The following is a 17,532-nucleotide window of genomic DNA, read 5'->3' on the forward strand; positions in this document are numbered from 1 at the left end:
TCATCCTTTACTTACTATTCGCCAGATAGAAGCTATAGATTCCATGTTTATGTTAGCGCTCCCACTCAATTGCACTACCGTGTTCCCAAAATGTACGTATCACCCTGACCCAAAAGTAGGCTTAACTAACAAATCAAAGAACACGAATAGCCTCTTGAGATTGAGCCTAATCATCACAGGATTAAGATCATTTGATCTAGGATCAACTAGGCGATATTGACTTGAATAGATATTACGGTAAGTTTAATAAATCTAAGTCAAAGTTCAATATCGGTCCCTTCCGATGCATACTCCATGCATCCAAGTTGAGCTTTACTTTAACCAATGCTCTGGAAAGAACATAGCATTTCTCCAAATGCACGTAAACTCTTGTTGTAGATTATCATATCAGTAAAACCCTGTGTCTGATAAATCTAGGAAACTTTAAACACATAGTCATGTTTACTTTCCAATATGTTAACAACACAATAAACAGGATCAAGTATGTGAAAAGGGTTTCAGATGAATTCATACATTATGTATATATATAATCATGAAATAAATCATGTGAACCATGCAACATTAAATATTATTTCTGATCTATATTAATAAGTAAATCTAATTATATTGAAATGAGTTTTATTTAGGGCATAAAACCCAACAATTCAACCTTATATTCTCTTTTGTATGGACTTGTTGTGGTATGCTAAACAAAAAAAAAATATTTTTTTGCCTTGTTGAAGGTATTACTTTGGTTGCAACACTAGTGTATGGACAAGAAGAAGAAGGAAAAAACAAAGAAAAAAAAAAATAAGGCTACAACTATTAACGAATATAAAAGAAGCTTCTATCAACTCAAAAGCAATCCGCACTGCCTACATGACATCAATAGTTATATTTTTCTACTAAAACCTTAAATTATCAAAATAAATTGAAAAAACTCTCATATGGACCGCAATTAAATGCACATATCTCTCCACAGAACATACACCAACACAACATTTACTTTAAGTTGTATCACATATATACTACAATCATAATCTACACATTGCTTTTTATAAAATGACTTTTGCATAATAATAAACTTCTCAAACTTGAAACTCCTACCAAGATGTATGCTAAAAGCATTAGGAAACGCTAAATCCAATATCACAAGCTGCAAAACAGGTTAAGTCATCAAAAAAATATTAAAGAAACAAATAAGCTGAATTATAACTTCTCCAATTCAATACTCACAAAATCGCTGATAATTTCCAATCCTAACGCAGGAGTCACCACACGGAGGTCATCATAAACATATACACTTTCATCAACAATACTAACAATAGCTAATAACCAATGACGCATTGCTAAAAGGGGCATAAATATCTACACAATACAAATAAATATTAAATGTTAGATTGATTCACTTAAATGGTATGGAAAATATAACAAGAAAAAAAAGGTAAAATCAAAAGAGTACCTTCTCACAAATTGATATATCCCCAACCCATCTTCGTAGATTAGTAGGATCTTTAATTGCACCTTCTTCAACATAGGGTCTCTGACATAATATTCAAAGATTTATATAACCTCAATCTAAAACCATTTCCTATCTATAATTGACTAAACAAAAATTAACACTAACAGAATTACTCGTCGGTATAAACCAAAATTTCATGAAATGCCCTCTTAGCTTAGCCTCATAGTCACACAATAAATCTACTACCATGTTCACCACCTGCAAAATTATTTATCAAACAATAGGTAAGAATAAAATAAAAAATTGAAGCAATACTTTGAGCCACAATATTTATTCAACGAACCCTTGTCCCGATCAATGTATTAGCATTCAGTGATAGAAAGTCTTCTCTCCGGCCCACGAATCTTTCACTCAAATATAAAACTTCCCTACAAAAGGAAAATATAAAAATAATTAAAGTAACACAATTATTGTTGACAAATTAAGTTACAAACATAATTCTTAATAAGAGATAATCGTAATCACTTACCTACAATTCAGTGAGTTGTCAAATATATATTTAGTCACACCTTCTTTGCAAGAAGAAAATGAGGACTCTCCAATAAAACAGGGTGTCGAACAAACTACTGGATACAATGCAGAAATTTCTGAAAATTTACGGTGCTCCTCGCTTCTCTCACAAGCCAATTTTACTTTGCCATCCTAATATATATATATATAAAAAAAAATTAACACATTTACACACACTACTAAAATGTATATTTATACAAGAAAAAGAATAAAATAAAAATAATTACCCACTTACCAATGCAGACAACTCAAACTGAATAATATTATATAGGTTTAAATCAAATCCAGAACCACCATGAATAGCTACAAACTCTTTCTCTTCCTTAACATATGGATCAGAACATCCATATCCTCACGCAAATCTCGTTTCATTTGATATTGACTCCTTATCTTTTATTGATACTAACACCTTAGATTTGAACAACCCCCCTTCCATATAGTCTCCATATCATTCGTCTCGAAACAATTCCATTCATCCAACATTGATGATTTATTTTCAAAAGACACTTCTTTATTCTTCCCACTGTCTTCAAACTAAACATTGTCATCACCAACGCAATACTTTTTACCACAACTAACATTCAAACTATTTTCATCCACCTTATTTACCAATATTTTTTCATCTTTCACATTAGGTATAATCGAAACATCAAGATCACTACTGCTAAATCCTACAATATCTTCTACCAATTTCAAAAATTCGCCATTTTCCGTAGAAGGTTCCATATGACTACATAATTTCGAGTTCACCGAATCTTCAAATAATGCAACTGATGTTCTCAATAACACATCATCAAACTTGCAACAATCTTTATGAAAACGATAAAGATCATAGGCACAATACATCTTTGACCTTATAAGTGACATCTTTTGACGTAACTCTTCAACTTCACGACTCTGCTCAAAAAAACCTTTTATCAAATCTAACAATTTCTTATTATCCATCTCGACCTACACACAACTGTGACACCAAACAATAAATTTTAAAAACAACACGACAACCAAAAAAATTATTAGTCAACACAAACAAAGAAGAATTAACATAAAAATGTCCATTATTTAGTTAAATAATTTCTTATTGGAATATAGATTATTTTTTTTTTCTCTTGAACATAACTTTATTAAATTCCAAGTTTAAATACAAATTTCCCCAAAATAAAAAAAATAAAAAAATCAAAGTGTTATATGGCTTAATATGCAATATATAAATTTCTGTAAACATTGAGGACCAAAAGTATTTCCTTGCCTCACACTTAACTTCAATATGTTGAATTTTTACATTGGTAAGTGGACAAAGCTATTGCCCCATACATTGTTTTCAAGATTCGAGTTTACCATTTTAGAACCAGCAGAACCTAGTTGGCTAGGAAAATATCCTAAGGTATCTTCTTGCAATCAAAACACTTTTTTTTATAATGCGTGATAGAGAAAAAAGAGAGTGTATGTGCTTAATGATGAGATTTAACTTTCCAGATCAGATTTTAACTCGTTTACCACATGTGATGCTGCGGTTAACTTAAGACAGACAAAAGTAGTTTACAGCAAATGAGCCAATCCAAACAAATTATTCCCTGTACTGCAGAATTGACAACCAAATACCAAAAAACAGTGCATTATAATATAGGTAAAAGGAAACTAGATCATGATGTTGCAAACAAGGGGGAAAAAATAATTCAAAACAACCAAACTAATTCTTTTAATTGACACTGAGAAATCAAAACACAATTTTCTTTTTGTGAGTGTTAAGACATAGATAATTTTTTTTATATAAAAAATCTGATTCAGTCAAGAACAAGCTCTACTTTTCTTCTTCACCAACAAGATTTGCCTAACAACTTTGACCAGAAGAGAGTTCATACATTTTTCTAAAAAAGATAAAAATATAGACATATGTAATCCTTAAAAATCATTCAGATTTAAGTTTTAACATATCTAGGTTTATAAAGGCTATTTTCCTTTTCATATCATATAGTGATAATATTCAATGAGCCAAGCACAACTGTATACTAGTATTGACAATAAAATCAGGTAAACTGTGTACAAGACAATTTGAATTTAAGCTAAAGAGTGACTTAGATCAGTTGTCCTTGGTAGAAAACAATATCAATAGAGGGTTTTAAGAGACAAAACCAAATAACATATATATTAAAGAAAAAGAAAAAGAAAAAGAGGGTTTTACAGAGGGGAATCTCCCTAGTGCAACCCAGAATTTTTCATAAAGAAAGAAAAGAAACCTACAGTTTTTTTCTTTTATTATTATTATTATTCTTAGAAACAGCATTGAAATATATGTACAACGTATTAAAGCATGCAGTAGGCAAACAATATCGGCTCAAAACAAAAACGCAAATTATGTTATTAAAGTTTGTGCCTTTGTTTACTGCTGCTAGGTCAGAGTCGATATTTCAAAGAACACATACCAGTGAGTACAGCAATGGCGGATTCAAGAAATGTTAATAAAATCACGTAAGCGTTGAAGTGTGGTGGGTGGAGTTGGATCAGTTTATGACATTGCAATAATAAAGTGTGAAAGACATAGAAAATGAAGAAAGAGTAGAGTGTTTCATCGGAGAAGACGGTCTGGGCGGTGAAGAGAATGACTTCTCGTTTTCCCTGAACTACTTTTTCATTTTAATCATTTTTAATTATCCTTTTTAATACTTTATGTTTAGCCATGTGGACCAATGAAATAATAATTAAGGGTATATATGAATGCTTCTATATTAACCAAATTAACTAAATAATAATAATTAAGTGTCTATCAGTATATCCCATTTTGACTAATTCAAATCCAGTTTTAATTCAATACACTACAATCTACAATAATTTTCTAAAATTTTTCTATGTGGACCAATTATACTACATGATAGTGGAACTATTAATGAGTCCATTTTATGGGTGTCTATTAAAGAATTTCCCTATAACTTTAACTACCTAATACCGAAAAAGAAAACAAATAAAAAGACATAAAAAAGAAAATAATAGTAATAATATTAAAGAAGGTAAGAACTTATACATTCGATTCCGCAAAAATATTTATATATATTTATATTTTAATGCTTTGTTCCACCAACCATAATTTATTAAACAAAGAGTTTTAATTATAAGTAGATTCATGGAATAAAAGAGAGTCAAATGGCAGCAGTGGTCTTTCTTTATTGAAATCTTGATTCAAGATTGAATTTCCATCTTTGAATGTATACTTTTATTTGAGGGACTGAGGGTTGGAGAGGAAATCTCCCGCTGGACTGTGGGGTTGAGGGAAATGGAGTCGTCGGTGGTGCCGGAACTGAGGGAGAAGGAGAGAGGGTGCCAGAACTGAGGGAGAAGGAGAGAGGAACCGTCGGCGACTTGGAGTGAAGAAGATGAAGAGAGAACGAAATAGAGAGAGGGATAGTTATTTTTAGGAATATTATTTACTGTGCATTAGAGTTATATGGGCCAATCAAATAATAATTTAGAGGTTGTATAGGTGCACCCCAATTTTACTAAGGTTTGATTCTCTACGACAACCCTTACCACAAAAATCTTTCATTTAATAGCTGTCACCAATTATATTTTTTGATATTGGACACACTAGTGAGCCCGTAAAAGGAGTGTCTATTGAAGAATTTCCCAATAAATTTTATAAATTTTGTTTACGCTAATTAGAATATTTTTTTTTTACGAACTATTAAATCATGTCTGAGAATTTTTAAGGTTGTTAAAAATTCTTTATGAACTATTAAAATATTATTAAAATTTAAAATTATATATAATTTTATAACTTAATTATCACTAAATAAAATACAACATCCATTTATTTTCCAAGTTTTATAATTTTTTTGAAATGAAAAGATCGCCTAAAGTAGTGTGCCAAACCCAAATCCAAAACCTAAAGCACAAAAGAGTTAAATTTTAGATCAAATCACAATATTTTATTTATTTATTATTTAATTTTTTTTTGTTTGAAAGAACAAAATCACACTATTAAATGATTTTCTCACCCATGCATTTAATATCACATTAATAATGTAATTGGACGTTACTCTTCTCCTACTATTGTAATACATTTACTATTATTATTTCGTTTCGTTGATATCTAGGCGTGGTTTAATTTTGAATTGAGTGCCATGCATATATATAAACACTCTCTGATACAATATACATGTTCAAAATTTCAACAAAATACTTGCAATATCTATCAATTTATATTTGAGTTGAGGTTCATACATATATATATATATATAGTCTTACTATTTAGTAGAAATTATATATATATGGCTGAGGATCAAGATATGTATACAAAGGATGGAACTACTGATTTTAAAAACAGGCCTGCTCTCAAGAAACAAACTGGAACCTGGAAAGCTTGTCCATTCATTCTTGGTATATATATATATGTAATTATATAAATATATATATATCTATAAGTACATTGTATTTTTTTAAATGAAAGTATAGAATTTTATATATATAAAGCTAGGTTCAGACTATGTTCAAAAAAAAAAAAAAAAAAAAAAAGCTAGGTTCAGAATTTTATTATTATACTTTTCTACATTGTAGGAATTAAAATGAATTTCTCAAATCACACATACAAATTTTAATCACCTCCTAATTATAACCATCCGAGCCAAAAGGCTTCAGAATTTTACTTTGTTATTATCATCCTAGATAGCTGGTAGAGCATTAACTTTTTCTTTTTTCTTTTCTTTTCTTTTCTTTTTTTTTTTTTCATTTGGGTTTCGTTCTTAAAAAGTTTTGATGAGAGTTCGTTTAATTTTTCTTTTTCTTCTTTTGTTACTTAACTTTTTTATACTAAGTGTTTGGTGTAATTTGTTTGTCTTTTTTTTTTACATAATAATAATAATAATAATATGTGTAGTGAGACACAAGGTCGGTCTTGAGTAGGCAAGCTAGGTGTGCTTCTCGCGGGGTCCCCGAAAGCTCAAAGCTTCAAAATTATAAAAAAAAAAAATTATTAGTGTGTGGATAAAATATTAAATAATAATAAAATGTAACAAACATTGTTTGTAGTTGTAAAGAGTACTCTTGCTAGATAAATTCTAGCCTCTACTTTTCTATTTTTTTTATAAAAATTATTTAATGTGTACCTATGAAGGATTGAATTCTTAAGACTTTTAAAAAGTTTTACCATTAAACCAAATCACTAGACATTTTAATATTAATTAAACTATATGTATAGGACCCCCAAAATTTAATTTTGCCCCAATATATCTTAGGATTAACAAGCATTAGTTTTTTTTTCTTTGAAAGAAAGACATAATTCATTAAGATAAATCTGTTATTATAGAAGAACTCAAAAATCGTGGACAAGCATCCGTCCAAACAAATTCCCCTAAACTAGTAATAGAAGTTGCCAGTGTGTGGGCAACGCCATTCGCCGATCGTGGAATAACACTACAAGAACCACCCCAACATCAGCTAATAAAGAATAGATATCTAATAAAATAGACTGAAAAATAAAATTTATATGAGGCTTATTAATCCAACTAATTGTCATGGTAGAATCACTACTATTAATAATTGAGATACTTAAACAAAATTGATGTGCAAGAGTCAGGCCCAGACGAATGGCAAGCAACTTCGCCACATTAACAGAAATATCACCTAACACACTAGATGACCACGCAAACCAAACCACACCCACAGCATCCCGAATCACTCCCCCCAATCCGACAAAGCCCTTCCCCGAAATCACCGAAGCATCAGTCGCTACAGCAAAGGAATCAGGAGAAGGTGGCATCCATCGAGTAGGTCAATTTTCAACTGGGTTTGCAAGGCACAATCTCAAATGAAGACCCCACTGAACATACTCCTTAAACTTCGACATGTGGGTATGGACTAAATCTTAAATAACATCTAATTTTGACTGCTTATTACCAAACAATATTGAGTTTCGATCATACCAAAGCCACCATATGGTAGTTATCAATTCAAAACTCTCACGGGATAGCCTGTTAAAGAGAAACGAGAGAATTTTCTACATTAGTTCATATACACATCGACGGAGCACCGACCATACCCCCAACTGATGTCAACTGGAATCAAACCAGAGCAAAAAAATAGAGCATGTTCATCCGCATCGTGAACAACAAAAAAGTACCTGAACTTTTCGAGAAATAAGTTGTGTTGCTGCAGGTAACGCCAAATAGAACATATGCCAAATAAAAACTTTTACCTTTGGTGGCATAGCAAGATTTCACACTCCATTTTACCAATGAATTAACTTGGATGAATCTGCAACTCCCTCATCAACTTGGAGTGACCATGCCTGTGAAATGTTAGTTAGTTAGTTACCTATTGTACACGTGTCAAGATAGTAGGCTCTAGTTCGGTATGTTGGGTAAGTTAGTTAATAACTAACTCCTAGCTATTCCTAAGACATGTATATAAATGTCTAACTAGTGCTAATTCGTTGTTGTAACATTCATACACACTCAAATCAATACAATTCAATATTACTGAAACTTATCTTGTGTTCAATGGCCAATCGGCTAATGCTCTTGTGAGTTCATCTTGAGTGTTTGAGAGAGATCTATGCAAGGCTTTGCATAACAAGTGGTATCAGAGCATTGGAGAAGGGAGTTCGAAAAGGATTGTCTTGATTCTTGTTCAAGAAATTCGGTGAACAACCAAGAAAATGGGGAATGCAAAGTACGATCTTGAGAAGTTTTCTGGAAAGAATGATTTTGGCCTATGGCGTGTGAAGATGAGAGCCATGTTAGTTCAGCAAGGCCTTCAAGCAGCCTTACTGGAAGAGAAAGACTTACCAACCTCTATGACAGCTAAGGAGAAGACTGAGATGTTCGAGAAAGCTCACAGTGCCTTGATTCTAAGTCTTGGAGATAAAGTGTTACGTGAAGTTTCGAAGGAGACAATAGCTTCTGGGGTCTGGAAGAAATTGGAAAGTCTGTACATGACCAAGTCACTCGCAAATAGACTATTTCTGAAGCAGAAATTGTATGCATTCAAGATGGTAACAGGGAGAAGTGTAGAGGATCACTTGGACGAATTCAACAAGATCATTCTTGATCTTGAGAATATTGGAATTAGGATCGAAGATGAGGATCAAGCCATCATAGTTCTAAATTCATTGCCCACTGAATCGTACGAGCACTTTGTGGATACAATGATGTTTGGAAAGGAATCATTGACTCTCGAAGAAGTTCAGAATGCCTTGATGTCAAAGGAGCTTAAGAAGAAATCTGAACTAAAGGATGAAGTTGATGGAGATGGTTTGTTTGTTCGAGGAAAGAATTCCAAGAAAGGAAACAAGGATCACACTGGACAGAACAAAGATCAAGGAAAATCGAATTCTAAGTTCAAAAGGAAATGTTTCATCTGCAGCAAGACTACTCATCTCAGGAAAGATTGTCCAATTCTGAAAAGTTACAATCAGAATAGATCTGGTGATGCAGGGTTAATTTCTGATGGTGAGAACAGTGAGGGATATGACAGTGCTGGAGTTCTTGTTGTCTCAGACTCAAATTCAAGAACTGGATGGGTGATGGACTCGGGATGTTCATTTCATGTATGTCCTGATAAATCACAATTCAGTGAATATCAAGCTTTGGAAGGTGGGACTGTAAGGCTGGAAGACAACAGATCATGTCCTATAACTGGAATGGGAAAGATAAAATTACAGCTTCATGGTGGAGGTGTTGTAGAGTTGAAACAAGTAAGGCATGTTCCTGAGCTAAAGAGAAATCTAATTTCTGTGGCTATGTTAGATCAAGAAGGGCATACTGTTCGAATAGAAAGTGGAACAATGAAAGTGATTATGGGATCAAGAATGGTGATGAAAGGAATCAAAGACCATGGGATCTACATATTACAAGGAAATACCATGATTAGTGAAGTAAATGTTGCAGCCTGTGATGCCAAGAAAAACACAGAAATCTGGCATAGGAGACTGGGGCATATCAGCAATGGAGGTCTTAAAATTCTTGAAAAGAAGGGTGTTTTTGGGAAGAACAAGTTACAAGATCTAGATTTCTGTGATCAATGTGTGTTGGGGAAGTCAACCAAAGTCAAATTTGGTACAGGGAAGCACACATCCAATGGCATCTTAGATTACTTACACTCAGACTTATGGGGACCATCCAGAACCATTTCCAGAGGTGGAGCAAGGTATTTCCTTACCATTATAGATGATTTTTCAAGGTATGTTTGGATACACATTTTGAAAAATAAAAATGATGTTCTAACTAAGTTTAAAGAATGGAAAATCCTACTTGAAACTCAAACTGGTAGAAAGGTTAACAATTTGAGAACTGACAATGGAATGGAGTTCTGTTCAGATGAATTTTCAGATTTTTGCAGGAAAGTTGGCATAAGGAGACATAAAACAGTTCCTAAGAACCCTCAACAAAATGGTTTAGCAGAAAGGATGAATAGAACCATTTTGGAGAGGGTAAGATGCATGTTAATACAAGCTGGATTACCAAAGAATTTTTGGGGAGAGGCTGTTAACACAGCCTGTTACTTAATAAACAGATGTCCCTCATCTGCAATTCAGTTTAAAACCCCCATAGAAGCTTGGACAGGGAAGAATGCCAACTATGATCACTTGAGAGTCTTTGGTTGTGTTGCTTTTGCTCACATTAGGCAAGATAAACTAGAACCAAGAGCAAGAAAATGTATTTTTCTTGGCTATCCAGATGGAGTAAAAGGTTACAAATTGTGGAGTATTGAAGAAGGGAATCACCAAAAGTACTTCACAAGCAGGGATGTAACCTTTGATGAAAGTAGAATGTACAAGGATACTCTCAAAAGCAACCCTGCAACTGATCAATTAACAATTGACAGTGAATCTCAGTTTGAGGTGGAGCCAGATCAGAAAAAGGAGGATGCAGAACAAGTAGAAAGAGAAGAAACAGTAGATGAAGAACCAGAAGAAAGAATGAGTGATGATGAAGACCATGAGAGGGAGGACTATCAACTTGTAAGAGATAGAAAGAGAAGGGCAATAAAACCACCTACCAGATTTGGTTTTGCTGATGTCATCTACTATGCACTGAATGTGTCTGAAGGAGAAGAGCCTAGGTCCTACAGAGAAGCTATGAGATCAGTGAACAAGCATTAGTGGGGACAAGCTATGGATAGTGAGATGGACTCCCTCAGAAGAAATAAGACCTGGATAGTTATAAGGTTACCTGCAGGAAGGAAAGCTGTGAGTTGCAAGTGGGTTTATAGGCACAAAGACGAGATTCCAGGGATTGAACCAGCTAGGTTTAAGGCTAGGTTAGTGGCTAGGGGTTTCACACAAAGGGAAGGTATTGATTACCATGAAATATTTTCCCCTGTTGTGAAACACACCTCTATTAGGTTGCTTCTCAGCATTGTAGCCTATAATGACCTAGAACTTGAGCAACTAGATGTAAAAACAGCATTTCTACATGGAGATTTGGAGGAGGAGATTTATATGAGACAACCAGAAGGATATGAGGATAAAGGGAAAGAAGATCATGTATGTCTATTGAAGAGATCCCTATATGGCCTAAAGCAATCACCTAGACAATGGTATAGAAGGTTTGATGATTTTGTAACCAAAATAGGGTTCAAAAGAAGTGCCTATGACAGCTGTGTTTATGTGAGAAAGGCAAAAGGATTAGTGTTCTTGCTGCTATATGTTGATGATATGTTAGTAGCTAGCAAAGACAGAAATGAAATTGACAAGATCAAGAAGCTATTGAGTAAAGAGTTTGACATGAAGGATCTAGGGGCTGCAAAGAAAATTCTTGGGATTGAGATTGATAGAAACAGAGAACAAAGATGCCTAAAGCTATCCCAGCATAGCTATATCGAAAAGATTCTAAGGAAGTTCAATTTTCTGGATTGCAAACCAGTAAGCACCCCTATTGGCATGCAATTTAGACTAAATAGCTCCCAATCACCTTGCACTGATGAAGATACAAAATACATGGAAAATATACCATATTCTAATGTGGTAGGCAGTATAATGTATCTAATGGTATGCTCCAGACCAGACCTCAGTCATGCTGTGAGTGCTGTTAGCAGGTTCATGGGAAATCCAGGCACTGAACATTGGTGTGCTGTGAAGTGGATATTAAGATACTTAAGGGGAACAATGGATATAGGCTTGATCTATGGTCCAAACACATCTAATACTCAAATAGAAGGGTTTGTAGATTCAGATTATGCAGGAGATTTAGACTCAAGGAAGTCTCAAACTGGTTTTGTGTTCAGAATAAATAATAGCACAATCAGTTGGAAGGCCAACCTACAAACTGTAGTTGCTCTATCAACTACTGAAGCAGAATATATTGCTTGCACTGAAGCTGTCAAAGAAGTACTTTGGCTCAAGGGAATCACCAGGGAGCTTGGTGTTGAACAGAGTACAGTTGTCATCCATTGTGACAGTCAAAGTGCACTCCATTTAAGCAAGAATCAGGTCTTCCATGAGAGGACCAAACACATAGATGTGAGATACCATTTCATTCGAGACACTGTAGCTGAAGGAAAGATCAAGCTTCAGAAGATTTCAACGCATGAAAATCCCTCTGATATGCTTACCAAACCACTTCCCATAGCAAAATTCAAGCACTGTTTAGACTTACTACAAATTGCAGCCTAACAAGCTGGTTTTTTTTTTTTTGTTATTTTCTGTTAATTGTAAGTCTGTATTTTCTTGTTTAAAAGTGTGTAATCTTTTGATTCTGTACATTAGGTTCCTAGGTGGAGATTTGTAAAATGTTAGTTAGTTAGTTATCTATTGTACACGTGTCAAGATAGTAGGCTCTAGTTCGGTATGTTAGGTAAGTTAGTTATTAACTAACTCCTAGCTATTCCTAAGACATGTATATAAATGTCTAACTAGTGCTAATTCGTTGTTGTAACATTCATACACACTCAAATCAATACAATTCAATATTACTGAAACTTATCTTGTGTTCAATGGCCAATCGGCTAATGCTCTTGTGAGTTCATCTTGAGTGTTTGAGAGAGATCTATGCAAGGCTTTGCATAACAATGTCAACGAGTATCCACTCTTAACATTATAAACCCTGACTCGTTCATAGTGCCAATACCAACCATCTTCTGCCTCTTTCCTCGCTAATGGAATAGATAGAATTATGTTCACATCCATTGGCAAAAAAAACCTGTTGAAGCTTTACCACATCCCAAGCACCAAAAGAAAGGATAAATTCACTCACCCGATAATCATCATTAATCATCCTCATAATTGGCTAAAAAGACATTGAACGCGGAAGCCATGGGTCTAGGGGCGGAGCCACAGCCAAGAGAAGGGTGGCCATGGCCCCCCAAATATTTCAAAATTCCATTCTATATTTATAAAATAAAGTATATATATAAATAAAAAAAATTAATAATAAATAAACATATACAATATATATAGAAGTTGATAACTTTCATCACTAAAGTAGAAGTTGGGATTTAGGATCTCCTCTAGTTAAGTGATAGATTATGTTAAAATTATTTTATTCATATAAATTTTTTATTTATAAAAAAATTTACCACATTTAAAATTTAATGTATGCCTTAAGTAGAAGTGTAGTAATATTTCCAATTTGGATATTATAAGTAGAAATTTGAATAATAGAATACTTTTTGTTTTATGTTAACATTTTATTATAGATAATTTTCGACAGATAAAAATCATTTTAAATTTTAGTATTGAATATAAATATGTACTACAAAAATTTTATTTGATACTAAATTAAAATTTGGCCCCCTAACATTTAAGTCCTGGCTCCGCCCTTGCATGGGTCCTTGAATGCCCGAACTTGCATTCCATCTCCAATAAATCTCTGAAGACCGCATTTAATTGAATTCATTCCCTAGATCAAACTCGACCAAATATGAGACAAACCATCCTTTTCAGTGGCCTCTAGGATAGAGCTATTTAGAAAATATTTGTGTTTTAAATTTTGGACAGGCAATGACTCTGGGTATAGAAATAATCTCCACACTTGTTTAGCCAAACGAGCTTGATTAAAAAGTTAAAAATCCCAAAATCTAAGTTCGCCTATCGCCTTAGGCTGACATATTGTTTCCAATTTTAGCTAAGGAATCTTCCTTTGATCACTATATAAATTCCACCAGAATTGTTTGACAATAGACTGTAATTTTTTACAAGTTCTTACTGGGAGCTTAAAGACACTCATCATATAAGTTAGAATATCTTGAAGAATAGATTTGATAAGTACCTCTCTCCCACCAGCTGAAAAAAAAAAAAAAAAAACTCCACTTCCACCCTCGAACACGCTTCCTAAACTTCTCACAAATCCCTTCAAATGCTCACTTTTTGTTTCTACCAATCACCGTAAACTAGCCCAAATACTTGTCATGAGTAGATACTGATGTCAATTCCAATAATTGTGGAACTCCATCTCGATTCACCTATTGTACATTCAGACTAAAAGTGATAATAGACTTCTCAAAATTAATCTTTTAACTAAAAGCAGCCTCATAAGTTAGAATTAGAAAGATACGCTTTATAGTTTCAGTATTAGTTCCATTAATCTTACTAAACAAACGTTGGTTTTTTGAAGTAAAGTGTCAAGTAAGTTCAGTTAATAAAGAACGAAGCTAAAAAATTTAATATATTGGGCATTTGAAAACCAACAAAAGTTAAGCTCGAAATATTCAAAAAAGTTAAGCTCGAATATATATATTTATATATTTTAAGAATAATGACATGAGATAAGATTACAATGATTAATTTATTTGTTTATGAAAGTCAAACAATATTTAATATCTTAATCCCTCGTGTTTATATTGAGCCTCGAAGTATGAGTAATAATAGTGATCCTTATGTCCAGTCTAATTATAACGTTGCAAAAAGTAAATACAAATGATATGTATTTTTTCAAGTATATAACAATCTTATATAGTTGGTCATAACTCATAAGCATAATCTGGTTTCACTCCTAGATTGTTCAAATCTCCTTCCAAAAATAAACCCTATATAACAATTTGAGTAAAACAAAAGAAATTCTATTACTTACATTTTTTTTTATTATTTTTATTAGAAAAAAAAGTGAACTTCTGATTTTTTTTTTCCAGGGAATGAATGCTGTGAGAGATTAGCTTATTATGGGATGAGTACAAATCTAGTGAATTATCTAACATCTCGATTAAATCAGACAAATGTGGCTGCAGTTAATAATGTGACAAACTGGTCAGGCACATGTTATGTTACACCCTTGATTGGGGCATTTTTAGCTGATGCCTACCTTGGAAGATATTGGACCATTGCATCTTTCTCAATCATTTATGTGTTTGTAAGTACTAATATTACGAATCAATTACTACCAAATCATTATCTGGCTTTGAAAATGTTTCTTTAATTTTGTGTCTTCTTTTTTAGGGAATGATATTATTGACATTATCAGCTTCTGTTCAAGGACTAAAACCATCATGTGATGACCAAAATGTATGCCATGCCAAGGGATCACAAGCCACATTTTTCTTTGTAGGACTTTACCTTATAGCTCTAGGAACAGGTGGAATAAAGCCCTGTGTTTCATCTTATGGGGCCGACCAATTCGACGATTCTGATGAGGCTGAAAAGGAGAAGAAAAGCTCTTTCTTTAACTGGTTTTACATGTCAATTAATATTGGTGCTCTTGTTGCTTCTTCAGTGCTTGTTTGGATACAAACAAATGTGGGATGGAGCTGGGGATTCGGTATTCCAGCCGCAGCCATGGCTATTGCGGTCATGAGCTTCTTTTTAGGTACAAAACTGTATAGAAATCAGAGGCCTATTGGGAGTCCATTAACAAAGATATGCCAAGTGATTGTGGCTTCATTTAGAAAGGTGAGAGTTGAAGTGCCTAAGGATAAGTCTCTTTTGTATGAGACTGTGGATGATGAATATGCTGTTAAAGGTAGCCGAAAACTTGATCATACAAACCAAATGAGGTAATTTTTCTTTTACCTTTTCTAATTAGTAACTAGGCAATTATGATTTTTACCCCCTAAACTTTAACATGTACCAAATTATGTCCCCTGAACTTTTTTGGCCGTTAAAAATTCCCCCTGAACTATTGAGATTGTTAGATTTAAGGACTTTTGTCTAATTTAATTCAATTTTACTATTTCAGTGATTGTTTATGTACTAAACCATGCTCCCTAGATTTTGATATCTACCAAATCATGCCCCTCGAACTTTGACATGTACTAAATCATGCTCTCTGAACTTTCATCCATGTTAGACTTTTTTTTTTTTACAAAAATTGGACAAAAGTCCTTAAATTCAACAATCTCAATAGTTCATGGGGTATTTTTAACGACCTTAAAAGTTCAGGGAACTGATTTAGTACATGTCAAAGTTTGAGGGAGGTGGGAAATCCTAATTAGCCTAGTAACTATAAAGAAATGAACTTTAGTAGTGACACTGTTATTGTTAGTTTTTTTGACAAGGCAGCAGTGGAGACTGCATCAGATGTGAAAAAGGAGTCAGCAATGAACACATGGAGATTATGCACTGTAACACAAGTTGAGGAGCTCAAGTCCATACTAAGGTTGCTCCCCATATGGGCAACAAGTATAATTTTCTATGCTGCCTATAGCCAAATGGGAACCTTAGTTGTTCTACAAGGAAACACCATGGACCTTCATGTGACCAACTCCTTCCAAATTTCATCAGCCTCTCTCTCCCTCTTTGACACCATAAGTGTCATCTTTTGGGTCCCAGTTTACGACTGTTTAATCGTGCCATTCGCCAGAAAATTCACCGGTCACAACAATGGCTTCACTCAGCTACAACGAATGGCAATTGGCTTTGTGATCTCCACATTTTCCATGTTTGTTGCAGGTAAGGAAATAGTAGAAAATTCTGTCCCCAAATTACATATTTCTTCCAATGTAAGTAAATTTTGAGTGGTGAATTTTAATCTGTGGCTGCAGGGACACTAGAGTTTGTGAGACTAAGGGAGGTGAAAAAACACAATTACTATGAGCTAAAACACATTCCCATGTCAATTTTTTGGCAAGTTCCTCAGTATTTCATTTTAGGTTGTGCTGAGGTTTTTACCATCATTGGGCAGCTGGAGTTCTTCTATGAGCAAGCTCCAGACACTATGAGGAGTCTTTGTTCAGCTCTTGCACTCACAACCAATGCCTTGGGAAGCTATTTGAGTACTTTTCTAGTCACTGTAGTAACTGACTTAAGTACTAGAAATGGGAAGCTTGGATGGATACCAGACAACTTGAACTATGGTCATGTTGATTATTTCTTCTGGTTTTTGGCTCTGTTGAGTGTGCTTAATTTTCTTGTGTTTCTTTTGGTGGCCAAGTGGTATACTTACAAAAAGCCACTATAATTAGCTGATTAAAAAGTTATTCAATACTCTGCAAGTTTATGCAATATTTAGTTCCTTACTATATATATTTTTATATATATAAACTGTTCAATACATTTTTAAGTATGCAGTATAGCATAGGTATGCTCTTGTTTATTTGTCACAAATTTAACTTATAAACTTAATTGGGCACTAATATCATACTAAGAACACACTGGACTTCGTTGG

The 17,532-nt window shown here is 33.6% G+C and overlaps 1 protein-coding gene across 1 annotated transcript; it reads left to right on the forward strand.

Annotated features, from left to right (window-relative positions):
* The first annotated feature begins 6,092 nt into the window (after positions 1–6,092).
* On the forward strand, positions 6,093–17,462 carry LOC115697169 (protein NRT1/ PTR FAMILY 8.1-like). Its single transcript, XM_030624081.2, has 5 exons — positions 6,093–6,379; positions 15,065–15,282; positions 15,369–15,922; positions 16,411–16,817; positions 16,910–17,462. Exons 1-5 carry the CDS (start codon positions 6,124–6,126, stop codon positions 17,323–17,325), a joined length of 1,851 nt encoding a protein of 616 aa, XP_030479941.2. The 5' UTR covers positions 6,093–6,123; the 3' UTR covers positions 17,326–17,462.
* The last annotated feature ends 70 nt before the right edge of the window (positions 17,463–17,532 follow it).

Source organism: Cannabis sativa, chromosome 7, assembly GCF_029168945.1.
Source record: "Cannabis sativa cultivar Pink pepper isolate KNU-18-1 chromosome 7, ASM2916894v1, whole genome shotgun sequence".
NCBI classification, from domain to species: Eukaryota; Viridiplantae; Streptophyta; class Magnoliopsida; order Rosales; family Cannabaceae; genus Cannabis; species Cannabis sativa.